The 27,382-nt window shown below is 44.6% G+C and overlaps 1 protein-coding gene across 1 annotated transcript in view; it reads left to right on the forward strand.

Moving 5' to 3' along the window:
- The first annotated feature begins 282 nt into the window (after window positions 1-282).
- Window positions 283-27,382, forward strand: part of SDC3 (syndecan 3) — a 115,397-nt gene continuing 88,297 nt past the window's right edge. Inside the window, 1 exon segment of the mRNA XM_032227081.1 lies at window positions 283-691. Coding sequence (XP_032082972.1) covers window positions 596-691 — 96 coding nt within the window. The 5' untranslated portion in view covers window positions 283-595.

The raw sequence follows: 27,382 nt of genomic DNA on the forward strand, positions 1-27,382 counted from the left end.
ACCTGGCAGAACCTGCTGAATTTCACCCCTGGATTTTCGCCACCGCAAACGGCAGATGATGCCGAGTTTGCTGCGCCGGGCATCACGCTGGGAGGTGGGTGGGGTGCCCGAACCGGCGCTAGAGGGCGCCCGCAAGCCTCTCCGTCTCTCTCTCTCTCTCTCCTCTCCTGCCTCCTCCCAGCCGCTGAGCGAATGGAAACGGATCAGGAGCGCACGTTTCCTGAGCGGGGGAAGGAGCGGGGTGCGCTCTGATTGTTACGGTCCCGGCGGCCGCGGGCGACTCTGGGCTGGAGCCGGAGGGAGGAGGCGTCCCACAGCGGCCATCCTTGCAGCTCGGGCCGGCCTCCGCCCCTCCCAATCGGTTGCATCTCTCCCGTTGCCTCTTGGCGGGTGCCTCTTCGCAGCCCTCCGGCTCTCCTCCTTCCCTGCGTTGCTCCGGGTTTCTAGTTGCATCGGAAACAAAGGAAAGGCACTTGCCCCCCTCCCGCTCCTCCCCCGTCCCTCCCCTCCCCTCTCCGTCCCTCCGGACTGCAGCCGTGCGGGGGGCAGCCGGATCGGCCGTGCCTTCCTCCTCCTCGTCCAGCCGGAATCCAACATGCCTCGGCTGCAGCCGTCGAGGCCCCGCGGCCAGGCAGGGCTGCCGCCGCCGCCGCTTCTGCTCCTCCTGCTCCTGGCCGGCCACGTCGCCCGAGTAAGTGACACATTGGCTGCTTTTTCAGGGCACCCCGGGCCGGGTGAGCTTTGGGGGGGGGGTGTCTCCCTAAACCCGTCTTCTCTGCCAGGCTCCCTCGCGTCTTCCGTGGGTGGTCGGGGCAAAAGAGAGGAGGGGGTGCTTTTCTCTTGCCTTCAGGCCTTTTTAAAAAGAGGGGGGATGCTAAAGCGAGGAGGGGGGCTCGCTCTAATGCGAGCTTCCCTGAGCTCACGGGTTTGGGGGCGCTTTTTCAAAGAAACCAATGTAGGGGTGGCGAGGGGTTCCCAAGGCGGTCCTGCTGAATTGGGGTGGGGGGGCAAGGACCCCTCTAGGCATTTGGGCTGCCAAGAGAGGGGTGGGTGGGTGGGTCTGGGTGGTTACCCCGGAGTCGGGTCTCAACGGCTCCTCTGCTTAAGGAGCATCCCTCCTCTCTCTTTTGGGGCGGAGGGCGTGTGTGTGTGTGTGTGTGTGTGGCTTGCGGGAGGAGGGGGGGCAGATGGGGAGGAAGAGGGGGGGTGTCTGAATGAGCAGCAGCTGCCGGCGTTTGCAGTATGGGGGGGTGAGTAGTGGGCGCGCGTGATTTGGCAGGATTAGCCAGTGCCTCACACGCCCCCTTTTTTGGGGGGGGTGTTACATCCCTCTCCTGCTGCACCCGAGAAGAGGATGAGGTCGGCTTGCTGGAGGGGACCGAACCCGCTCCGAAGCAAGTCAAGGGAGTCCCTGTCTTCCTTGAGTGAATGGGTTTAGTAGTAGATAGATAGATAGATGGATGGATGGAGGGATGGATGGAGGGATGGATGGATGCTTGGCCCGAATGGATTCGGAAAGGAAGCGAAGTGGGGAGGGGTCTCCATCGTTGTACATCCCCCAGCTCAGCATGCTGAAGATTGAAGCTTTGTTGGAGAATTAAAGGCAACCCCTCCTCTTTCCTTCGCTGGGGCGGCAGATGTCCTGGTTTGTAAGCTCTAGTTGCAAAAAAAGTCTTTATGGAAAGGCGGGGAGAAGGTATTATCTCCCCCTCCCTCCCCCGCCCCAATTCGATCGCGCAGCTTGAGTCCCACGCCAAAGGTCACCTGCGAATCTTCCGCGCTCAGCTCTTTTTTCCTCTGACCTACTACAAACTCCCCTTTCGTTTGGGAGGGGAGAAGGTGGGAGGTGCGGGGGGGGGGGAGAAAGGTGAGCTGTGACGTCATTTGAAGGTCGATGGGTTTGCACAGAAGGGGGACATTTCTCCCCCCCCTTCTTCTTCCCTTCTTGCTTTGCTGTGTAGCACGGGTGTCTTGTGAGTGTGTGTGTGTGTGGGGGGGGAGTAAACAGAAGGAAGGATTATGTATAGGATTATACATAGAATGATATTTGCTCGTCACCTCAGTGGGTCAAGTCTGCAGAGAAAATACACAGGGAGGGTTGAGTCGTGGGGTGGGTGGGAGTGCCCCGTAATCCTCCCTGCTTTGCTGTCTCCAGTCTTTTTGGGCGCAGCTCCCTCTCATCCAGCAGAAACAAAGTAAAAGTAATAAAAGAAAGATTGCCTTCCCTATTGTGATTTCTCTTCCAGAGTGGTTAAAGAACAGCCCACTCCCCTATCCAGAGAGAGCCATGGCTCCCTCATGGGAAAAAAAAGCTGGGAAGGAGTGGTCTTGATGGGTGGGTGGAGAGGAATGGAAATAGGGGCTGTTCTTGAGTTCCAGGAGACACCCCCCCTCCCTTCCTGTAGTAGAAGGTCACTTGGCTTATCTTTTCCCACCCAGCGATCTTTCCACCCGGTTGGGGGTCCCATGTTATACTCTCCCTCCCCTGTTTTTAGGCCTCTGGAAGCCTGCAGGGTGTATGTGTGGCTGGTGTCGGGAGTGACACATCAGAACAGGGCATGGGGAAAGCATCCATCCTTTTACACTTTTGTGGGGTGGTGGTGGTGGAGAGGTAGGGTTCCATAGAAGAAGGGTGTGTTGAGTCTATTGTTTTCACTGTCCTAGTGGTACAAATAAAATAAAATAAAATCACGCGTCTTGGGGGTGTGGAGGATGTCCACATGTGCTACAGGATCTGGGTAGGTGGATTACTTGAGGAGATGATGAATTCTGAAGCTGTGACATTATTGAAGAGGTACTTTTTTTTAACAAGGGGGTGTGTCAGGGGTGAAATCCAGCAGGGTTTGACCGGTTCTGGAGAACTGGTAGCAGAAATGTTGAGTAATTTGGAGAACCGGTAGCAGAAGTTTTGAGTAGTTTGGAGAACTGGTAGCAGAAGTTTTGAGTAGTTTGGAGAACCGGTAGCAGAAATTTCGAGTAATTCGGAGAACCGGTAGCAGAAATTTTGAGTAGTTTGGAGAACAGGTAGGAGAAATTTTGAGTAATTCGGAGAACCAGTAGGAGAAATTTTGAGTAATTCGGAGAACCGGTAGGAGAAATTTTGAGTAATTCGAAGAATCGGTAGGAGAAATTTTGATTAGTTCAGAGAACCTGCAAATGCCACCTCTGGCTGGCCCCAGAGTGGGGTGGGAATGGAGATTTTGCATTATCCTTCCCTTGCCACGCCCACCAAGCCAGGCCCACAGAACCAGTAGTAATTTTTTTTTGAATTTCATCACTGGTGTGTATGTGTGTGTGTGTGTGTGTGTGTGTGTGTCTTTCAGAGGCACTGTTGCTGGTTAAGAGTGATGGAAGCAACAACCCATCTGGCAGGATAGCATCTTCAACAGGCTTGCCTAGACAAATGCAGTGTGACATCACTGGGGCTCTGAATGGCTAGAGAAGAGACCCAGGCTCAGTAATTGAGTCCATATACTATTGGGCCATGATGGCGAACCTGTGGCATGCGTGCCAGAGGTGGCACGTAGAGCCCTCTCTGTGGGCACACCCTCCGTCGCCAGCTGATCTTCTGGTTTCCAGCAGGCGCCTGCACGCCGGCCAGCTGGTCATAGTGCACGCTGGAGCACTGGAAACCCGAAGACCAGGTGGCTGGCACACGCCTTCTTTGCGCACTTCCAATAGGTCCGTTTTTCACCCTCCCGGAGCCTCTGTGCGTGCCCTGCACTTACCTGCAGTCCAAAACGGGCCGTGTGGGGACTCCTGGGAGGGGCGGGGCGGGCAGGGCCAGCCAGTAGTGGGATTTGGGTGTTCTCCAAACCCCTGCATACCCCCAGCTGCCCACCCCTGCTTCTGCCCCAATTTCATGATGTTGGCTGTAGTCCGGATTGTTGGCCAGTGCGTTGCCAAGATGACATCATGTTCTACATTCGGCTTACCTAAATATTGGGAAGGCTCATCCTGTGGCAGAATCTTGTCTCCCCTAATATAAATTCAGTCGCTGTGAGCCTGATTCATGTGCCTTATTCCCAGCCTATGAGGTCATTCTCAGATGCCTGCAGGATGCTGATGGAAAATTCAGTTGGGGAAAACCTTCTAAACTCCTTGTAACTATTTTATTGCTGTCTTTGGCTGCTGCTGTGCCCCATACTTCCTAATTCCTGCGTCTGGCAGTAAAGCTCCGTTAAAAGCCATTAATTGAGCCCTTAAAGAGGCAGGATGAAAAGAATGGGCCAAGGCATGGGTTTGAGGGCACCAGAACTATGCATCCATCCATTATTAAGTGAATGAATGTTCAGCCTTGGAACCTTTCAAAGTTATGATTATCCTTAAACAGGGAGTGATGGGCAAAGTCTTCCCATAACCCATGGCAAATAATTGGAGAGTTGACTTGCGTTTTTGAAGTGTGTGTTTGTGGGGTAACTTCGAGTCAATTTGCAGTTTTCTTGGCAATCTCAGTAGAGGTTGACTGTCAATCCATCCATCCATCCATCCATCCATCCACACACCCACACACCCACCCACCTCTGTCTGTCCATCTACTTAACTACCTACCTACCCATCCATATCTCTCTCTCTCTCTCTCTCTCTCTCTCTCTCTCTCTCTCTCTCTCTCTCTCTCTCTCTCTCTCTCTCTGTCCCTCCCTCCCTCCCTCCCTCCCTCCCTCCCATGTCTGTCTGTCTGTCTACTTACCTACATACCTACCTACCTACCCACCCGTCCACCCGGGTGTATTTTATATGAGGCCAAGATAATTCCTCTTCACTCAATGCAGCCCAGGCAAGCCAAAAGGTTGGAGGCCCATCCTTTATATCATGTCCTGAGACCATGGCTGGGTTTTCATAGCCTACAGAAGCACAAATGAACCATCCTGTTTTAGCTTAGTCTGGTGTACCGTCTAGTGTGTTGTGAGAACTATGTCTAGCTTTATTGCTTGTTGGCTAGAGTTTGAGATTTTTTTTTTTTAAAAAATGCCTTTTGTTGCTGGTGCTCTCAATTAGTGGGAGCTTTATAAATCATGTGGTCTCCCGCTCCTTTTTATTGCCGAATATTGTGAGATGGAACTGAAATGCAGAAAATCAAATCCTGATTTGTAAATGACTTCTTGGTACTTAAGAGTTAACCAGGAGATTTTCGTCAACCAGATACTGGTGGGATTCAAATTTTTTTACTACCGGTTCTGTGGCCATGGCTTGGTGGGCGTGGCACAGTGGTGGGTTCCAGATCCCGTTGCAACTGGTACGGAGCAACGGAACCAGGCGTCCACCACATGAACACGTGCAGCATTACCTTACCGCCTGCGACACTCCGCAACGCCTCCACAATGCTCCAACTGCGTGGTGGAGGAGTGTTGCGTAGGTGCCGTACGCTCCGTGGGTGTGTGTGGAAGCCCTGAAGAGTTCAAATACCGGTAAGGAGCATGGGCGGGCAGGCAGGCCCTCTGGAGCATCGTCCTGGAATGGTACCAGGTGCGTACTGATCGTAACCCACCTCTGGCGTGGCAGGGGAAGGATACTGTAAACTCTCCTTTCCCAACCCACTCCAGGGGAAGGTTACTGCAAAATTCCCATTCCCTCCCGATTAGCTGGGACTCGGGAGGCAGAGAATAAATGGGGGCACGGCCAGCCAGAGCTAGTATTTGCCGGTTCTCCAAACTACTCAAAATTTCCACTACCGGTTCTCCAGAACTGGTCAGAACCTGCTGAATGCCACCTCTGCAACCAGATATTGGGTGGGTGCGGAGACCTTTAACTGAATTTCTGTAGGTTAATGGAAAACCAGCTGGGTTCAAAGCAACATGTGGAAAAGGGTTTTTAGATCTGGATCCTGGAATCCAGATGACCACCAAGGCAGGGAAGTGAATATTTTTTTATCCTTTATTACCATTTTGAGATCTTCCAGAGTTACGCAGCCCAGAACGGGTGCTGAATTAACATGCGGTTTGTTGGTTTTGGCTTAGTATCACATGTAAATCTGGCTCTTCTCTAGAGGTTTTTCAGAATTGGGTCTCAGCCTTATTAATGACGATCTTCTCAATTGCCAGTTTGGCTACTACTTTAACTCCTTTTCGGTGCTCTAGAGCAGTGTTTTTTTCCCCTAAACTTGGCAATTTTAAATTGTGTGGACTTCATCTCCAAGAATTCCTTGGTAACTGTTGGCTGGAAAATTCTGGGAGCTGAAATCCACATGTCTTAAAAGTGTGATTAGATAAATGCATTTTGATAAATGTTGGTTGCAGCATTCTGTGTCTGTGTAACCGGAAGACACTTCCTGAAAAATATTCAGCATACAGGCTGCAAAAGATTTTTAAACATCTATTTTAATAGCTGAAAATAACCTGTTTATCCAAACGATGCTCTTATTTCCTAAACAGCCTGTTCTCTGTATAAACAACTTCATCTCTTTAATTCTTTCAGTTTGATTTTAAGCATGCAGACAGACAAATATTTATAGGAATTGGCTTACTTAATTAGCAGACCATCCATTTCCTGAGTATTTTTTTCTGAAAGTTTATCACGAAAGAAACACAAACATTGACCTTAGTATAAATTATAAGGTTTTCCTCCCCCTTAAACCCCCTCCCATCTCTTGCAGTGACTTCTCAGAGTTGCTAACAAATGTCTTAACTCTACCAGAAAGTACTAAGAACACCAACAACAAAAAACTTGTCATTGTGATGGGGTACGGAAGACAAATGTTAAGCAACTGGAAGCCAGTGACTAGGGAGACCATGTCAACTTTGCAAAGGCATCCCGGAAGGATTCATTCACTGTGAAATTCCTAGTTGAATGGGTAAAGGAAATTATTCCATCAGCAGCTGCAGAAAATGGCTGTGGTTGAGTTAGGTCACATTTCTACTTGTCCCTCCTCAGCACCTTAACAAGCTAGGTGTTAAGCTTAGCTGGTGTAGTGTCTCTGGGGGGGACTCAATCATCCAGGTCATGGTTGTCCCAAAGGTGCTTTTTCAAAAGGCAACTGAACTGTCTTTGTTTTCACTTGAAGACATTTCACTTCTCATCCAAGGAGCAGCAGCTGTTGTTTTTTTCTCCTCCTCCTCCTCCTCCTCCTTCTTCCTTCTTCCTTCTTCTTCCTTCTTCCTTCTTCCTTCTCCTCCTCCTCTCCTCCTCTTCCTCCTCCTCTTCTTCTTCCTCCTGCTTTTCTCCTCCTCCTCCTCCTCCTCTTCTTCTTCCTCCTCTTCCTCCTCCTCCTCCCCTTCTTCTTCTTCTTCTTCTTCCTCTTCCTTCTCCTCCTCCTCCTCTCCTCCTCCTCTTCTTATTCCTCCTCCTCCTCCTCTTCTTCCTTCTCCTCCTCCTTCTCTCCTCCTCCTCCTCTTCTTCTTCCTCCTCTTCCTCCTCCTCCCCTTCTTCTTCGTCTTGCTTCTTCTTCGTTCTTTCCTCTTCCTTATCCTCTCTCCCTCCTCTACTCCTCCTCTTCTATTTCCTCCTCCTCCTACTCCTCTCTTCCTTCTCCTCCTCCTTCTCTCCTCCTCCTCCTCTTCTTCTTCCCTTCCTCTTCCCCTTCCCTCCCCCTCCTCCTCCCCTTCTTCTTCTCTTCCTTCTTCCTCTTCCTTCTCCTCCTCCTCCTCTCCTCCTCCTCTTCTTATTCCTCCTCCTCCTCCTCCTCTTCTTCCTTCTCCTCCTCCTCTCCCGGTCCTCCTACCTCTTCTCGTCCTCCTCTTCCTCCTCCTCCTCCCCTCTTCTTCTTCTTCTTCTTTCTTCTTCTTCTCTCTCTTTTCGTCTTCTTCCGTCTTCTTACTCTCCTCTCCCTCCTCCTCCTCTTCTTATTCCTCCTCCTCCTCCTCCTCTTCTTCCTTCTCCTCCTCCTTCTCCTCCTCCTCCTCCTCCTCCTCCTCTTCTTCTTCTTCCTCCTCCTCTTCTTCTTCTTCTTCTTCCTTCTCTTCCTCCTCCTCCTCCCTTCCTCCTCCTTATTCTTCCTCCTCTTCCTCCTCCCCTCCTCCTCCTCCTCTTCTTATTCTTCCTCCTCTTTCTCTTCCTCCTTGGATGAGAAGCAAAACCTCTTCAAGCCAAAAACAAAGAGATATCCAGTTGCCTTTTAAAAATCACCTTTGGGACTTATTGCTTTTCATTTATTTTCTCTCTTGGCATAATCTCAGAGTTCAGTCATTGCCATGGTTGAGTTGTATGACTTATAGCTTTAGGTATTTTGTGTTTGCATCTTGTTATGATGTTAATTTTTGTTTAGGAATTTTGTACGATTTTATTGGCTGGAGGTTCCTTTCTTTTCCTTTGCATTTGTCTATGAGATTCCTTTTAAATTAATGGAATGTGATTTAAAAGCTTGAGAAATAAATGAACTTGCTCTATGACTTATTGCTATATCTGAAACCAACTACTATGGTTTATTCAGTAGACCATGGTTAATGCATATTATGAATCCCATTTATAACACAACCTGTCTAAGCCACAAGTAAGATATCCACATTAAGGATTAGTACATGTCAACATCATTACTACAATCTGTAGGACTAAATAAGAAAAGAATTGACTCCTCTCTCATAGATGTTGTCCCCTCTAGACATAGTTATGCCATGAGTCCATTCTCGTGTCTACTGTATTAAAATCCTCCAGGGATGCTTCCCAGCACATACACAATCTAGGCTATAGATTTTCCCTCTTAATTTTTTCCTGCTGTGACAGAAATTGCTCTTGTTATCCACAAGAATCCTTTTCAAAGTCCAAGCATCTCTCCTGGAATGGCCTCCAAAAAGACTGCTTCAGCATAAAAGCCCATTCACCGTTCAGTGGTACCTCATTGTTAATTGATTCTGGGAGGCACGATGAGTTTAAAAAATGATGACTACCAAACAAATCCCCTCCCCCATAATGAATAATGTAGTGAGTCACAAGGCAGCCGATACTGACAGGTTGTAACTTGTGCATTGAGTACCAAACAAACAATGAGTATCAGGACAAAATTTTCACATCAAAATTTGATGAGTTTCAAAGGTGTTGAGTACCCAGCATTAGGCTCTTCTTCAGTGAGTCCTTCCATCACATTAGACGGCCAAAGTATTTGAGTTTTCTCTTCAGGATCTGGCCTTCTAAAGCAGTGTTTTTCAACCTTTTTTGTGCAAAGGCACACTTTTTTCATGAAAAAAATCACGAGGCACACCACCATTAGAAAATGTTAAAAAAATTTAACTCTGTGCCTATATTGACTATATATAAAGTGTTTTTCCCACGGCACACCTTACACTATGTCACGGCACACTAGTGTGCCGCGGCACAGTGGTTGAAAAACACTGTTCTAAAGAGCAGTCAGGGTTGATCTCCTCTAGGACTGACCAGTTGGATCACCTTGCAGTCCAAGGAACTCCCAGGAGTCTTCTCCAGCACCAGAGTTCAAAGGCCTCCATTTTTCCTAGGCTTTCTTATGGTCCAACTTTCACAGCCATCCATTGCAACTGGGAAAACCATAGCCTTGACTATATGCTCTTTTGTTGGCAGGATGAGGTCTCTGCTTTTTAGTATGCTGTCTAGATTTGCCACAGCTTTCCTCCCCAGAAGCAAGCCTCTTTTAATTGGCTGCAATCCCCATCTGCAGTGATCTTGGAGCTTAGAAAAATAAAATCTGTCACTACTTCCATTTCTTCCCCATCTATTTGCCAGGAATTGAAAGGGCCGGATGCCATGATCTTAGTTTTCTTAATGTTAGGCCTTCTGTCCCTTGTCCCTTACTTTAATTACCTTATAGTGATGTGCTACAAAGCAGGCAGTGATGCCAAGGAATATGTTGTATAACAAAAGGGTTCAGAAATGGGATGCATTTTTTTTAAAAGAAACCCAAGATGTTTGAAAGAGAAAGAAAAGCAATGCAAAAAGCATTACTGCTTTTAAGTTGCTTTGTGGTTCTGAACTCAGATTCTGAGGACCCAATGGATAGCCTACTTCATTTCTTGGGAACTGAGTGTATATAATTTTGATCGATTGGAACTATCTTCTGAAGCAGCTCCGGGTCAGAGATAGACGATAGAAACAGCAGATGGGGTCCCATTATGTCTGGACTTCTTGCTAGATGACCTACACACAATCTTCTCAGGCACTTTTTGGAAGATGAGTTAATAAGCAATAGCGTAAAATGACATTGACCGTGGACATATTGCAATACGCCAAACCTTGATTTGCTTGTTTTGAGCCGAGCATGACGTACAAATTCAGCTCTTCTAGTTGGCATCATGTTCAAATCAAGATAGAATGGCTTATCCGGTAAATTGGGCTTAAAAATTGAGGTTTAACAGCAACTGGGTCTACTCAGCATCCTAATCTAGTCTAGAGGGGAGTGGTGGGCTGTTTGTTGTGTTGGTTACAGTTTTGTACCAATTTAGTAATTGTGTACAAATGCAGAGAGAACAACACTATCAGGTTAAGTTAGTGGTGGGATTCAAATAATTTAACAACAGGTTCTCTGCCTTAATGACCAGCTGGGTAGGTATGGCTTGGTGGTCATGTGACTGGGAGGTCATGGCCAACTCAATGTCACTCTGGTCGATGGGCGCTTCGCCTTAGCTGTGACAATGTAATAAGGGTTAACCGGAGAGGCAGTTTCTGTAAGCAGGGCAATAAAGATTAGGCTAGAAACAACACCAGAATGTTTCCTTCCTGCCTTCCTTACAGGATTAGCCCTGTAAAATGGGGAAAAACAAAATGTGATTTCTTCCAACAACTGGAGCCGAGGTGGCGCAGTTGTTAGGGTGCAGTACTGCAGGCCACTTCAGCTGACTGTTATCTGCAGTTCAGCGGTTCTAATCTCACTGGCTCAAGGTTGACTCAGCCTTCCATCCTTCCGAGGTGGGTGAAATGAGGACCCAGACTATGGGGGCAATATGCTGACTCTGTAAACCGCTTAGAGAGGGCTGAAAGCCCTATGAAGCGGTATATAAGTCTAACTGCTATTGCTAACTGCTATTACTAACTGGTTCTCCAAACTGCTTAGAAAGTTAACAACCGGTTCTCCCAAATAGGTGCGAACCGGCTGAATCCCACCACTGGCATTAAGTGATACTAGTTGTAGTGCAAAACATTTGGTGTGCCTGGCTATTGTGTTCTTTTTTAGGATTAGGATTAGGGTTTAATATTGTCGAGTGAACCAGTCATTGATCGTAAATCAAACAGGGAACTGAAGCACATGCAGACTGTACTGCATGTTTTAATAATTTGGTTTGGAGAACACTTACGGCTCCATTGCAGGTTCATTTCTTTCAAAAGTTGACAGGCATTTTAACAGATGTGTCAATATTAGCTGAAGTGTTTTCTTAATTATAGCAGCTAGAAGAAACTCCATGATGATGGAGAAAGCGGACTGTGGTTGGGAGGCGAAGTGCTTTATAGGGGAGAAACCAGAGGTGGGTTCCTACCGGTTCGGCCCGATTTGGCCGAGTAGGTAGTAACTTGGCCTGCCATCCCCCCCCCCACCGAACCGGCCATGACCAAGAAGTGGTGTGTGGGCAGGAGTGGGGGATGTGGTTTTGCATGCTGCCTGCACGTATGTGGATAGGGTTCAGAGGTGGGTTCCTACCAGTTTGCACCTATTCGGTAGATCCGGTTCGTCAAATCTACCGAACCGGTTAGAAGAGGTTCCACCAGTGGACCCGGAAAGCGGGCCACACCTACAGAAGAGGTTCCAAAAAATTTTGAAACCCACCACTGGTCCTTGGATATGATTATTCTACACTATGAAGCTCATATTTATAAAATTTAGTGCCTCTGTGAAAGGTAAGGATGACTACTGCGTTTGTGGTGCAATCAGAACATTGCGTGTGTTGAAGTTGTTTTAACGCAAACCAAAGATGCCTTTTAAAAAACAAGTTGACATCCTATTCTTATGCAGGCCAGTGCTGTGTGTGAGATAATTTAAGGTGGTTTTGACAAGTGTCGTCGGCATCTTCATATCCAGTCACATGGGCGGCAAGCCACTCCCATCCGGTCACATGGGCGGCAAGCCACTCCCACAAAGGAGGCCACACCCACAGAGTAGGTTCGAACAATTTTTGAAACCCACCGCTGGTCTTTGGATATGATTATTCTACGCTATCATGCTCATGTTTATAAAACTCAGTGCCTCTGTGAAAGGTAAGGATGACTACTGCGTTTGTGGTGCAATCAGAACATTGCGTGTGTTGAAGTTGTTTTAACGCAAACCAAAGATGCCTTTTAAAAAACAAGTTGACATCCTATTCTTATGCAGGCCAGTGCTGTGTGTGAGATAATTTAAGGTGGTTTTGACAAGTGTCGTCGGCATCTTCATATCCAGTCACATGGGCAGCAAACCACTCCCATCCGGTCACATGGGCGGCAAGCCACTCCCACAAAGGAGGCCACACCCACAGAGTAGGTTCGAACAATTTTTGAAACCCACCATTGATAGGGTTTATGTTGCTTGTGCGGCTCAGTTTCTGGTAGGCTGTGGCCCAGTGCCAGTCCATAGCCCAGGAGTTGGAGACCCCTGTTTTACACTTACTGTGATGCCCTGATCATCCTTTTGGCATGTTCACTAATTTGTTGGAAACCCCACAAAAGACATGCCCGATGCCTCTTCTGCTATTGAATGTGTGCCGGAGCAGGCTGATGGAATGATATGCAGGTTGTCTTTGTTCTTTTAGAGGCATTGCTTTGCAGGGTAGTTTCAAAAGAGGATGCTTCCTGCAGTGATCACAAAGCAAAAACACCTCCTTCCGAGCTCTGGAATAGCTTTGTTATTTACAAGGATGATTTAAGATGAGGACTTAATCCATAATTTAGGCTGGGGATTTAATCTTTGTCCTTAATATGACCCCATCCCTGCAACCTAATAATACCTTAACACCAAGAATCATACGCTCACCAGGATAAAAGATATATAATAAAAAGAATCCACGGTATTTAAAAATATTTATTTCCCTCCAACGATTTCTCTTCTTCTAAGCAACAAATGTATATTGCTGGTCTTTGACCGTAATAAAGATCTTACTCTTCTTCTAAGCAGCCTCCTCCTCCTCCTCTTCCTCCTCCTCTTCCTCTTCCTCCTCCTCCTCCTCCTCCTCCTCCTCCTCCTCCTCCTCCTCCTCCTCCTCCTCCTCCTCCTCCTCCTCCTCCTCCTCCTCCTCCTCCTCCTCCTCCATCTCCTCCATCATTTGGTACCTGTTTCAGCCCTGAGGGTTGCTAGATAGAAATAAACGACAATTGAACAATTCCAAGGATCTCTTTATAAATATGAATGATGCGTTCCCATAAATGAGAATCTCCATTTCAATTACTTTTGGCATTTATCCTAGGAGACCAGGCTCAGTTTACAGTTGCACAATGAAAAGCGGAAAAAGAAAGAAATAGAGAGAGAGAGAGAGAGAGAAAAGCAACAAAAGGCAGTCTTTAAAAACATCTCAGCCTCGGTGGAACATCAAGCCAGTTTTTCAAGCCTCATTGGCTTCATGGATTATTTATCCATATTTGACCATGAAAAGAAAATAGGTACTCAGCTGAATGCTTTTCAGAAATAAGGGAGAGGAAGCATTCTTCAAATCTTGGCTTTTTAAAATTAAAACCCAGTGCTCTTCAGAAAGTTCATTTCTTCGGGATTCTGGACGCATCTGTTCCTCCGGTGTAAAGTCCCTAGTGAAATCTTTAGAAGAAGGAATACTTTTAAATTCAGTTTCAAGGATACGAAGCATCTTGTTTCTCTAACTCAGTGATGCAGTGGTGGGTTTCAAATTTTTTTAGAACCTCTTCTGTAGGTGTGGCCTGCTTTGTGGGAGTGGCTTGCCAGCCATGTGACTGAGTGGGAGTGGTCAACTTGTAAAATGTGGTGAAACTCACTTAACAACGCTCTTGCTTAGCAACCAAAATGTTGAACTCTGGCATTTGAAGCACGCAAGTCTTAAAGCTGTCAAGTTACAAGACCCTTGCACCCCTAACTCTTTAGAAAAAAAAAACCAGGGGTGTTCAAACTGGACAGCTTTAAGACTTGTGGACTTCAACTCCCAGAATTCCTCCTCTCATTCTTCAGCTTGATGATGTGTGGATGGGCGGGGTGGGGGGGGAGCTGGAACCGGTTCTAAACAGCACTGTAGATTTCTGGAACCTCTTCTATAGAAGAAGTTAGAACTGGCAGGAACCCACCCCTGCAGTGATGGCTAACTTTTTGTCGTTGAAAAGGTGCCGAAAGCGTGCGCATGTGTATCACACCCACGTGCCCACGCCCATATTGCAATGCATGCACAATCTCCCTGTGTGCCCGCCCCCTGTGCATGCGCTTGTGACCCTCCCTGCATGTGCCCCCCCACATGCATGCGTGCTCCCCTATGTTCCCCCACCCCCGCGCATGCGCCTCGCCCCCCTCGCCCAATATTTGCTTCCAGGTTGGTACAGGAGGCTTTCGCCACACCCTGTTTTGGGGCTGGAAAACCTCCTGCACCAACCTGGAAGTCAAAATGGGGCATGGGGATGCCACGCAAGGCCCCAAAATGCAATGGGAGTGCCCCCCCCATGCATACAACCCCCTGCATGTGCCCGTGCATCCCAGCAGTAGGCGCATGGGCATGTGTGGTGGAGCTGGGCTGGGGTGATGGCTGGTATGCCCGCAGAGAAGGCTCTGAGTGCCACCTGTGGCATAGTAATAGCAATAGCAATTAGACTTATATATACCGCTTCATAGGGCTTTCAGCCCTCTCTAAGCGGTTTACAGAGTCAGCATATTGCCCCCAACAACAATCCGGGTCCTCATTTTACCCACCTTGGAAGGATGGAAGGCTGAGTCAACCCTGAGCCGGTGGGAGTTGAACAGCCGAACTGCAGAACTGCAGTCATGCGTGGCATAGCTTTTCCATCATGGCTCTAACTAGCTTCTGTCTTGGTGACTTACAAATCCAAGTTTTTCTTTTTCTTTTTGTCCTCTTTCCTTGTTTCTGATCCTAAGATATCACCTGTTTTGGGTGGCAATTTAAATTTTCCAGTAAAGTTCACTCGGGTCCATAATTGATTGCCTTGTGATGTTTCGTATTTCTTCAGTGTATATTTAGAATTCATGAGAATAAAAACTAAAATATAACATTTATGATTTGTACCGATATAGAGTTTCCTTTGTAGAGATCAGGCATTGGAACAACAAAATTCAGTGTATTTTCGGTAATGGAAGAGATGTTTTCAAACAAGCTTTCTTTGGAAATGATTTAAACTGAGATTGTGATAAAATGGCTCAAGTTTTTAAAGAAATAAAAGAGAGATGCCAACTATTCAGAACTAACAGAAAGCCAGATTTTTAGAGAATCCTGCTGAATTGTGGCTTGTTCTGGATGAACTTTAAGATGGTACACAACCTGTTTGACTCCTAGATGGTGACCTCCAGATGAATGGGATTACAACTTCCATAGTTCCCAGCCAGCCAGGGATACCTTTAAAAAATAAGCCAGCATTCAGGAAGAAAGAGTTTTCACTTTCTAGATCAGGGGTGTCAAACTCAAGGCCCAGGGGCTGGATTTGGCCCGTGGGGTGTGGGTGCTTAGATTTGGCCCATGGGGTTGCCTTGGAAACAACAAAGGACCGGCCCACGGTGCCTCTGCCTCACGAGCTCCATTTTTGCTGGCAGAGCATTGCAGGAAGTTGTTGCAGCCAAAAACAGAGCTTGGGAAGGTCACACGCAGCCTCTCTGAGCTCCGTTTTCGCTGGCGGAGGGTTGCATGAGGCCGTCGCGGCCCAAAAAAGAGTCCGGGAGGGCTGCATGCTACATTTTCGCTGGCAGAGGGACTGCAGGACGGTCCTTCACTATTTCCGGGGCGGGCCCGTGGGCCAGATCTAAGCACCCCACAGGTCAGATCCAGCCTCTAGGCCTTTTGTTTAAAACTTCTGGACTTGAAGTTCTCCTGCTTTCTACCCAATCTGTTCATTTGGTTCCACTCATTTGATTTGGTGGTTTGATCCCATTACCATCAAATTTCTTAACTCGTGTGTGTGTGTGTGTGTGTGTGTGTGTGTGTGTGTCTCCAAACTTGAGACTTGTGGACTTCAACTTCCAGAATTCCTCAGGCAGCCATGAGGTTGAAGTCCAGAAGTTCCCAAAGTTGGACACTCCTCGCACGCTCGGTCCTGCTAAGAGGTTGTCTGTTCTCAGCTACTGAAAGCTGAAACTCTGTTTTACTGCAGGACTTAAACTAGGGGAAAAAAAACGGTTTGTTTGCGGGAAGCTCTTGCCATTTAAATGCAGACATGAAGCTTTGCATGAGCTCTGAATGTCTCAGCAAGACCTTTGCACATTCTTATATCCTAAAGCTTCCTTTAAGCATTCAAGATAAGAAAAGGAAATACAATAGAGTTTGCAAACATTATTCTCCTTTGCTTTTTTTTTTTTTTGTCTGTGAGCTGTGATATTAGCCTCTATCTGGAGCTGGTAAAAGGAGTTTCCATAATTTAACTGCTGAGTGTAGCATATTTGGATGTGCCCACTGAATGTTGCTGCTTCAGTCAATGGGGGGGGGGGGCGTTGTTAAACGAGCAATAAACATGTTGAAGGGTGAGATGAACGTTTTCACTTTCCCTGTATTTTAGTCAAGCTTTGCCAATTGTTGTTTTCCGTTTACAAATATGCTGTCTTTCCCTGCCTTAGGTTCATGGCATACATAAGCAAGAGAAATCTTAATGTCCTCATTAGCACAAATGTTTTAATTTGTATACGTAACTGTGAATGGGGAAAGGGGGAAATATATAATAAATGACACCGAGATGGGTCTTTTGCAAGATGCTTGATTTTGGTGAACGGTATTCGTTGATTTCATGAAATTCGCACTGAAGGTAATTACCCTTCATTGCCAAAGAAAACTGGGATTTATGAGCTTTGCAGTCTAGTACGTAGAGAGGAAGGCAAGAGAAAGAATCTTCGGGGAGAAAAAGTAATACAGTCCTGGACAAGTGATCTATAGCCCACGGGGCCCATGGTGGCACTTCATATAGGCTTCAAACAAGGCTGCTCTATAGAAAAGGAAGTGGTGGCTCAGTGGCTAAAGCACTGAGCTTGTTGATCAGAAAGATCAACAGTTCGGCAGTTCGAATCCCTAGCGCCGTGCAACCAAGTGAGCTCCTGTTACTTGTCCCAGCTTCTGCCAACTTAGCAGTTCAAAAGCATGTAAAAATTCAAGTAGAAAAATAGAGGCCACCTTTGGTGGGAAGGTAACAGCGTTCCGTGCGTCTTCGGCGTTTAGTCATGCCGGCCACAAGACCATGGAGACGTCTTCGGACAGTGCTGGCTCTTCGGCTTTGAAACGGAGATGAGCACTGCCCCCTAGAGTTGGGAATGACTAGCACATACGTGCGAGAGGAACCTTTACTTTTACTTAACTGTGATGGGAATGGAGTAGCGGGTTACTCCATGGGTGGATACATTGTTTTAAAATGAAGGGCTGCAGTCAAAAAGGATATGCTGTATAATCTGTGTTTATTAAAATTTTAAGATTAATTACTGTATAAGAAATGCATATAAGCTAAACTAGAACAGGGGGAACGAAAAAGAAAGAGAAATAGCAAAAAAAGGTAACAGTGCAATAAAAGAAAAGAGAAGCAGTTTAGGAAAAAAGAGAAAGATATAAAGAAAAATGTAAAGGTTTAAAGACTTCTTATATTCGTCCCAACAGTTGTACATAGAAACACAGAGTAGATTTTACTGATTAACAGAGTTGGGAGGGGCTTTTGTAGGTCATCGTCCAACTCTCTCCCCCCCCCCCCCCAAGCAGGAGACCCTAGACCATTTCTGACAAATAGCAGTACAATCTCTTCTTGCACGACTCAGAAATTTCGAGGTGTCTGTTCCTGGCAAGAGCAGGATTTCGGCTTTGGGATCTAGAGTGGGAGAGTGATTACGCATGTGCTTCAGGTGAGGTGTGGTGCTTGCTACCTCTGGTGTCGCAATCTGGCTGCGATCATCTGGTGGGTTGTCCCATTCTAGTAATGGTGGCAGTGGGAACTGTGTACTCCCATCTAATGCTTCTCTGCAGAATCCATTGACTTCCCTCCCCACTGTGCGCTGGGACCTGGTGCACGTTGATGTCATGACGTGCATTTTTCTTCACTTTGGACATAGATGAGACTGTCAAGTATTGAGTCTCGTGATCCAGATTGAGATTCTCCCCCTTGTTCCTGTTGTGATGGGCTTGGGTCATCCATGTAGGCCTTAACATGCTTGTGCTGGTTATCTTTCTCCAGCTTCCTAGGACTGAAGATGAGGGAGGAACAGATAGCCTTCATCTGTAGAGCTTTGGCCCGTATTAGTCTTTCTTTCGCTTCCCTCTTGCATTGAAGGTATTCCAGTTGAGCCTGAACTTTAGCAGCTGCAGCTGCCTTTTCTGCTTCCATGGCTGCTAACTGTACCTGAGCTTTGAAAAAAAGAAAAGAAACAAGGAAAGGAACAAGCAAAAATGCAGAAAGAATAAAAAGAAACCTAAAACACCTTTTGATTTCCCTTGCATCAATTATACACATAATTGCAAAATTATCCCTTATTCTATGATTACAAAAGGAAGCTCACTTTTTTGGTTGTTATCCAGTTTTTTCCACTAATCATCAAAACCACAAATCATAAGTGTCTTCCCCCCCCCCCCCTGTTTCGGGCAAAATGTCTACAAGGGTTTTCCGGTCAGCCATAAATAAAGATATTGGTTTTTTTCTCTAATCAAAGAGGTTGATTTAGATTGTATAGAAGCATCCAAGTAGCTTTCTGGGTAATAGCAGTTTGTCATGGCCTTATCCTGAAAAATTTGTTTGATTTCCCGTATAGCTGTGGTATTCCCAAAGCAATTTCTTTTTGTTTCCAATATATTTTTATTATTTTTACATTTAAAACAATGCAGTACCGCGAAGTCGAAGTGACTATACATTCACATTATATACAGCTAGTCTCAACCATTAACTATTAGCCTACTTAATACATTGTCCATCCTTCTGTCCAATCACAATATATACAGTTTGTTCCAGTCTTGTCACCTTGTCTTATACCAGTCATAAAATCTGTTCCAGACTTCAAAATATTCTGAGTCCCCTTTATTTTTAAGTTCAAAAGTGAGCCTATCTGCTTCGGCACAGGCCAACACTTTTCTGATTATATCTAGCTCTGATGGTGTATTTTCTTTTTTCCAATATTGTGCATAAGTTATGCGTGCCACAGTTAGTACATGTATAAGTAAATAAAATGTATCTTTCTTAAACTCCTCCGGTATTATACCTAGGAGAAAAAATTCCGGTTTAAACAAGATTTGGTCTCCCACCATTTCTTCTAACAATGATTGGATCATTTTCCAATAATTTTTTGCCTCATTGCACGTCCACCACATATGATAAAAAGTGCCTGGTGTTTTTTTTACACTTCCAACAATTTGGAGCCAGATTTTCCCAAAGCAATTTCTTCTTTAGAAGCTACCTAGACCCAACTGTAGATTTCAAGCTCCAAGGTTGGAAGACTTGTGTTTCTTCCCAAAAACCAAGTGTCATGTACCTATTTTCCATGGGAGGTTGATCTTATATTAAAATCTGCCACAGAATCAGTAATCAGGATCCCAGTTTCCAGATTCTGATCCTTCCATTTGTAATGCCCTCCCTCCATGGGTGGGTTGCAATTTAATTTACTATTGGTTTGCTTGTGTGTGCGCTTGCGCGCTGCTTCTGCGCATGCACAGAAATGTCCAGGCGGGTGGGGAGAGCCTCCCACTACCACCACTAATCCGGGGCGAACTGGCAGCAACCCACCTCTGCCTCCCCCCACCTCTCCAATCTGTTTCATGGTCTGGATTCACATCACGTAAAGCCATTGTTGGAAGAAATGCCCATCTGGGTTCAGTTCCAAGTGTGGAGAAAGACACTGGAAACATGGTGACTGCTTGGAAAGATGGTTTTAATGGTGGACAGGGCCACACGCCTTGAAGATGTTGGGTGAAGGGGGGTGGAAGGGAAGAGATGCTGAGAGTGCCTGGGTTTTATACCCTCTCTGGGCTTTTGAATTTGAGCTTGTATTCTGATTGGTTGTCAGACTCCCATGGAGCCATGCAGGAGCAACTCTGTAGGCTGTCCTGAGTCCCAGGCTTGGTTGAGCCTTGCTGGGTGATGTAATCTTCCCAGATGCCATGTGGTGAGTTCTGTTGCTAGATGGGTAGAGGGCTAATCCTACCTTTGTTGGATCTTGGGTGAGGGCATTTGCCTATGAATAGATCTAGCTATCTCTTTATCTCTTAAGCGCGGACATCTGCTAGGGTATTTCATTCTTCTAGGAGAGGGGTGGATGCTACCTTCCTACATTATTGTTGTTGTTTTGTTGTTGAAGGTATCAATTAAGCACAGCCATGTGGTTTATTCAATAAAATATGGATATGCAAGCTATTGTTTGGTTAAGGCAGTTTGGAGATATAATAACAAATTCAATGGAGTTTCTCCATTTTGGTTTCTATAGGATTGCACTCTTTGGCTGTACATCTGTATTTGCTTGCCCGAGCATAAATCCAAATGAATCCATTCATTGGATTGCACCGTTGGACCATTAACTCTCCAGATTGCTGTAAACATGTTGAGGCAAAATGCTTAACCTTGGCCAACCCAGAACTCGTGTTCTTGAATGAATGCATCTCTTTGAGCTTTGTTTAAGGTGAGCATAAGAAGTTCTTTCAGTTGTGAAATTCAGCACTCGACATCCTCACCAGAGCTTGGATTTTTTTTCTTTTTCTTTTGTGGTTTAACCGTTGTCATGTGAAGCCTCTTTCTTGTTTTCCTCACCTGGTCCATTGCTTTTCAGTTTTGTAAAGGTTCAGTTCAGCGGGACTTGTGATTCAAACCAAGTTTGAAAAAGTAAAGTTCTACATTCAGGCAAGAAAAACAAAAAGCACAGGTACAGTATGGGTGGTACCTCGCTCAATAGTAGTAACTGTGAGAGGGATCTTGGAGTCCTTAGTGGACAATCACTTAAGTATGAGCCAGCAGTGTGCAGCAGCTGCCAAAAAAACCAACACAGTTCTAGGCTGCATAAGCAGTGGGATAGAATCAACATCCCGTGAAGGGTTAATACCACTTTATAATGCCTTGGTAAGGCCACACTTGGAATACTGCATCTAGTTTTGGTTGCCACAATGTAAAAAAAGATGTTGAGACATCAAAAAATTCCCAGAAAGCCTTTTGAATCTCTTCCTGTTGGAACACCTCCTTCCCTCTGTAAATCAGTTTAGATATATTTCGAGTTTTCCTTTTTTTCCTAATCTGATAAGCTAACCATCTGCCAGGTTTGTTTGCATTACAAAAAGTATTGTGTTTTGCATATAATAAATTAGTAGCTACCTGGTCAGAGATCAACATGTCAAATTGAGATTTTAATATGTTAATAGCTTCCTTAACCTTTGTATCGTCTGGTTTCCTTGTTAACTCCAGCTCTTTTCTCTTAATTTCCTCTTCCAGTTCTGTTCGTTTTAGCCCTTGCTTATTTCTATGTGTTTTATTTATATTCATCAAAACTCCTCTCATATACGCTTTGCTTGCATCCCATACAAATTCCATAGATGTACCCTTATTCATATTCAAACAAAATATTCAGATAGTAATTTTTTACAATCATTAATATAGTTTTCATATCTAAATAAATTTTCATTCAGTCTCCAAAACCTTCTTGCCTGCACTACCCTTCCCAACTCCATCCAAACTGGGTTATGGTCCGAAAGGACTCTAGCTGCAATCTTTGTTTTCTTGACCCTAGAAAGCAAATCATTAGTGGTTAGAATAAAATCGATCCTTGAAAGGGATTGATGCCTGTCCGAGAAGAAAGTGAAGTCATATTCCTCTGCATTTCTTTCTCGCCAGATATCTCTCAATTCAAAATCATCCATAATGTCAAAGAAAGATTTGGGTAACTTTGCTCGCATCTTGGTATTTAGGCGGGAAATCTTCTTATCTCTCTTAGTGTCTATCACTCCATTCCAGTCACCCAATAGTATACAGGAACTATAGTCCCACTGTACTAATTTAGCATGAAGATTTCTATAGAATCTATCTTGCTGTTGATTGGGAGCATAAATTCCCAAAAGTAATGTCTTTTTCCCTTCTAAGATTAAGTCTAAAGCAATATATCTTCCGAAGGGATCTGCTTCTATTAATTCAGCTTTCATATCTTTTCTTAAGTATACAACTATACCATTCTTCTTTTCCATAGCAGAAGCTGCAAAATGTTGACCAAGTTTTGAGTTGATCAAATATTTTTGATCAGTTGACTTGATATGAGTTTCTTGCAAACAAATTACATCGTTCTTAAACTGTTTAAGATAATGAAATATTTTCTTCCTCTTCTGTGGAGAGTTCAGTCCGTTGACATTCCATGTTAAAATCTTAGTTGTCATCTTTGGTTGGTTGAAGCATTTTTAGAGCTTCCTGCACGGCCTGTTTAACCTTAGGTCTAGCTCCTCCCACTGCTTCCAGATTTGTTGTTGTAGTTCCTTGATCGATGGCCGATGATTGTTGATGCTGTTGCCTCTTAGCTTGTTTCTCCATACGTCTAGTAGTCATGCGGCTAGGTCTTGGTTCCATAGCACCTTGCACTTCTAGAGAAGAGAGATGCTCCATCTTGTCTGGTGGTTGTGTAGTTTGCTGTCTATCCTGTCCTTCTTGTGGTCTTTCTCTAGGTCCAGATGGTGCAGGGTGTCCGGCCTTCAATATATTATAATAAAATCTCGGGCTTTCCATACAGAGTTGAGGCGGTACCTTTGCTTATCAAATGTAAATATGATGCCAAATGGTGCATCCCATCTATACTGTATCTGACGATTTCTGAGTTCTTCGACCAAAAAAGCGTAGTCTCTTCTGGCTCTTAACATTTGAGGTGGTATCTCTTTCAAAACAGCCAGGTCTTGACCGCCAATTTGAAGCTTAGTGTTATAAGACGCTTGCAGTACCATATTTCTGAACTCTCTTGTAGTAAAATATATAACGATGTCTCGAGGAAGCTGCTTCTGCTTTGCCAGCCAGGAGTTAACGCGGTAAGCTTTGTCAATTTGCCAGCCTTGGTTGGTCCCTGGTCTTCCCATCAGGCGGTCAAAAGCTTCCGATAGGATCTGTTTCAGGTTCTCCTGTTTCTCCTCACGCAGCCCCCTTACTCTTAATGCGAACTCCATTTGTCGGTACTGTATCATAATAATTTCTTTTTCAGCATTTTCCACTTTTTGTTCCACCACCTCTGTTTTCAATGTCAAGTTAGCATTGGCATCATTAAGAACCTCTAGAGTATCTTCCACTCCAGAAATATGTTCTGTTAATACAGTTACAAGACTCAGCATGTCGTCTCTAATTTTATCAACCTTAGCCTCAAATTTCTCATACAACTCCTGTTTAAGTCCTTTTATTTCACTTTTAATTTCACTTTTAATTTCTTCTTTCATTTCTTTTATTTCCTCTTTTCTCTCCTCTCTATTATCTCTAAATTTATCTTCCATTTTAATTGTCTGTGCATTAAGAGCCTCGCTTAGATTACTCAGAAAAAATTCTTTCGTTAACACATCCCCAGCAGGGGGCGTAGGAAGCGGAGGCTGCAGCTTTGTACCAGGCACTGAGGATGTGCCCCTGGAAGTAGAGGGTGACGACTTCAAGTTAATATTTGGTTTTGAGGCCATTTCAAAATTTGTCTGCCTGCAGTTAATAAAACTCTATTGCCTAAATATGCAGCTTTAAGTAAAGAGGCTTTTATTTTGAAGTTTAAGGCTTGGCAAAAGTTTCAGTGAGTAAACATTGTAACAAGACCGTTCAACAGATTCATCACCATTTAACTTCCAAATAAGCAAAGTTAATGAAGGAGTAAAATTCTTCTATTGTGAAACCAAAACATGTGATAAGCTATCTCTTTTGTTTTGAATTCTTTTGAAGTCTTGTGAGAATTAGCAAAAAGTGTTCGTTATTACCGGAGAAACCAGCCTGCTCGGCGCCATTTTAAAAGCCTCTGAGTAAATAATTTTTCGGAGGAGAAAAAGAGAAGAAGCTAAAATGTTGATAAGCAATTATTGTCCTCGCAGTAAACGGATTCAGCTCGTGATAAGATTAAATCAAACAAAACTTAGAGCAGAGTGGGAGAGACCTACTTTGTCCTGCACAAGGCAGTTTGAAGTTCCCAGCACGGACAGCCGTTCTGCCTTGGGCTAGCCCCCCTTTCCTTGCAAGCACAAAAGCTGCAAAAATCGAAGAGCATTTGCCAGCAAAACAGTTTCTTCTTTCCCTCTTGCCTGAAGGATAAGAAAACCTGATAAGACGTCAGATGGAAGATCCTCTAATCAGGTACGTAGCCAGGAATTCGGAGGCAGCTGATTTTTTGCTGCTTCCACCAGTAAGCTCCTCCCAGGAAGTCTATAATTTTTTACAGAACTGTATAAAGGGGATAAAATTAATGGTTTAGACATAGACAAATATTTAGACAAGGAGAAAATACCTTCAGTTAGAGAAGAACACAGGCAAAAATTGAATCAACCAATAACCTCGGGGGAAATCCTGCAGGTAATTAAGCAATTAAAGCCAGGGAAAGCACCAGGTACAGATGGCTTGACAGCGGTTTACTACAAAAACTTACAGTTAGAAATGGTAGAACCTCTTAGAGAATTATTTAATATGATTCAAACGGAAGGTAAAGTCCCTCCATCTTGGAAGACAGCGTTTATATCTTTGATACCCAAAGAAGATCAAGATACTACTCAACCCAAAAATTATAGACCCATTTCATTACTGAATGTAGATTATAAAATTTTTACTAAAATATTAGCAAATAGGTTAATGTTGGTCATTCAACAATTGATACATACGGACCAAACAGGTTTTATACAAGGGAGACAGATGAAAAGTAATGTCAGATTAATTATTAATGCATTAGAATATTTGGGAAAGAACAACCAGATCCCTGCTGCGTTTATATTTTTGGATGCTGAGAAGGCCTTTGATCGAGTTAACTGGCAATTTCTGCTGAAGATATTGCAAAAAATGCAGATAGGAGATAATTTTTTACAGTCAATTAAAGCAATATACCAACAGCAAACAGCACAAATCATAGTCAATGGAAGTTTAACAGACTCTTTTCAAATTGGAAAAGGTACAAGACAGGGTTGTCCTTTGTCCCCATTATTGTTTATTATAACTTTGAGACATCAAGAAAGAGTGCAGAGAAGAGTAACAAAGATGATTAGGGGACTGGAGGCTAAATATATATAAAGAATGGTTGCTGGAACTGGGTATGTCTAGTTTGATTAAAAGAAGGACTAGAGGAGACATGAGAGCAGTGTTTCAATATCTCAGAGGCTGCCACAAAGAAGAGGGAGTCAAGCTATTCTCCAAAACACTTGAGGGCAGGACAAGAAGCAATGGGTGGAAACTAATCAAGGAGATAAGCAACTTGGAACTAAGGAGAGATTTCCTGACAGTTAGAATAATTAATCAGTGGATCAACTTGCCTCCAGAAGTTGTAAATTTTCCAACACTGGAAGTTTTTAAGATGATGTTGAATAACCATTTGTCTGAAATGGTATAGAGTTTCCTGCCTAGGCAGGGTGTTGGACTAGAAGACCTCCAAGGTCCCTTCCAATTCTGTTATTCTATTCTATTCTATTCTATTCCATTCCATTCCATTCCATTCCATTCTAGTAGTGATAGAAATCACAGTAAAAGCATCAAAGAATATGGTCATGTTCACCAACATTTGAAAACATTTCTAACTGATCCTGTAGAGCAGGGGTGTTAAACTGAAGGCCTGTGGGCCAGATCCAGCTGGGGGAGTGCTTAGATCTGGCCCATGGGCTCACCCTGGAAACAGCGAAGGACCGGCTCACTGTGCCTCTGCCAGTGAAAATAGAGCTCTGATTTTGCTGGCAGAGGGCTGCAGGAGGCAGTCACAGCCAGAAACGGAACTTGGGAACCCATTTTCGCTGGCACAGCACCTGGGCCATCACCAGCGCCGCCGACACAAGTGACTTTGAGTTGACCATGCCCCCAGCCCCCCCAGGTCAAACATAACCTTGATGCAGCCCTGAATGAAATCGAGTTTGATACCCCTGCAGTAAAGAATAGTTTGGGGCCAGCTTAGTCTCTCTGGAGACAGGTTTCCAGTCCTAGATGTTCAAACAATGGAAATCAGTGAAACATTGAAAAGCCAAGGCATATGACAGAAGAATGGAAGAATAACCCTCAGATGTTCAGGTTGGAGAAGTGAAAATTGTAGACTTCAGATACCTGCAGGGTTATCCAGAGTAGACAGGAGTTCTGTGCAAACAGCAGGATAAAAACTAATGAATGAAGCAAATAAAGCATTTGTGGAGGTGAGGTTGGTAGGAATTGTAAATTAACAATTTTGTTGAGTAACCTGTTGTGTTTGACCACTATCAAATTCATTGCTGCATTGGAAATTGGAAATAATGTATCATTATTTCTGTAGAAGAATGGTGAATTAATTGGTATGTATTGATGTCAAAAATATCCTCATCTTTGAAAAACAAATCTGATGTGGCATTCTGTTTGACTTGGAAACCCATTTGCAGATGATAATTCTATAGAGCAGGGGTAGTCAACCTTTTTATACCTACTGCCCACTTTCGTATCTCTGTTAGTAGTAAAATTTTCTAACCGCCCACCGGTTCCACAGTAATGGTGATTTATAAAGTAGGGAAGTAACTTTACTTTATAAAATTTATAAAGCAGAGTTATAGCAAACCCCTACCGCCCACCATGAAAGCTGGAATGCCCACTGGTGGGCGGTAAGGACCAGGTTGACTACCACTGATATAGAGAATTCTATAGGAGGGCCTCTCTTTAGACTAGTGATTAAGTTACTGGGTTAGAATGCGGGAGAATGTGAGTTCTAGTCTCGCCTTAGCCATGAAAGCCAGCTGGGTGATCTTCAGCCAGTGACTCTCTCTCTCTCTCTCTCTCTCTCTCTCTCTCTCTCAGACCAACTCATCTTTCAGGGTTATTGTTGTAGTAGGGATAATAGGAGGAGGAGGAAGGTGTGTTGGATATATTCATTGCTTTGAGTTATCTTATCTTATCTTATTCTTTCTTTCTTATTCTTATCTTCTTTCTTTTCTTATCTTTCTTCTTATTTTTATCTTTCTTATCTTATCTTTCTTTTCTTCTTATCTTTCTTCTTATTTTTATCTTTCTTTCTTATCTTCTTATCTTTCTTCTTATCTTAATATATATGTGTGTGCGCGTGTATGCATGCGTGTGTGCATGTATGTATGCATGCATGTATGTATGTATGCATGTTCCAGCATAATTCTGGAACGCCTTTGGTTGAACATTCTCATTTCAACCAAATTTGGGACACAGATGACTTACTCTCTGGAAACAAATACTGTGGGGGATTAGACACTCCTAAAGCCCCTCGCAGTGTTTTTTCTGTTAAGATACAGCCTGTTGTGCCCTA

This window comes from Thamnophis elegans, chromosome 12 (genome assembly GCF_009769535.1).
Source record: "Thamnophis elegans isolate rThaEle1 chromosome 12, rThaEle1.pri, whole genome shotgun sequence".
In the NCBI taxonomy this organism is placed as follows: Eukaryota; Metazoa; Chordata; class Lepidosauria; order Squamata; family Colubridae; genus Thamnophis; species Thamnophis elegans.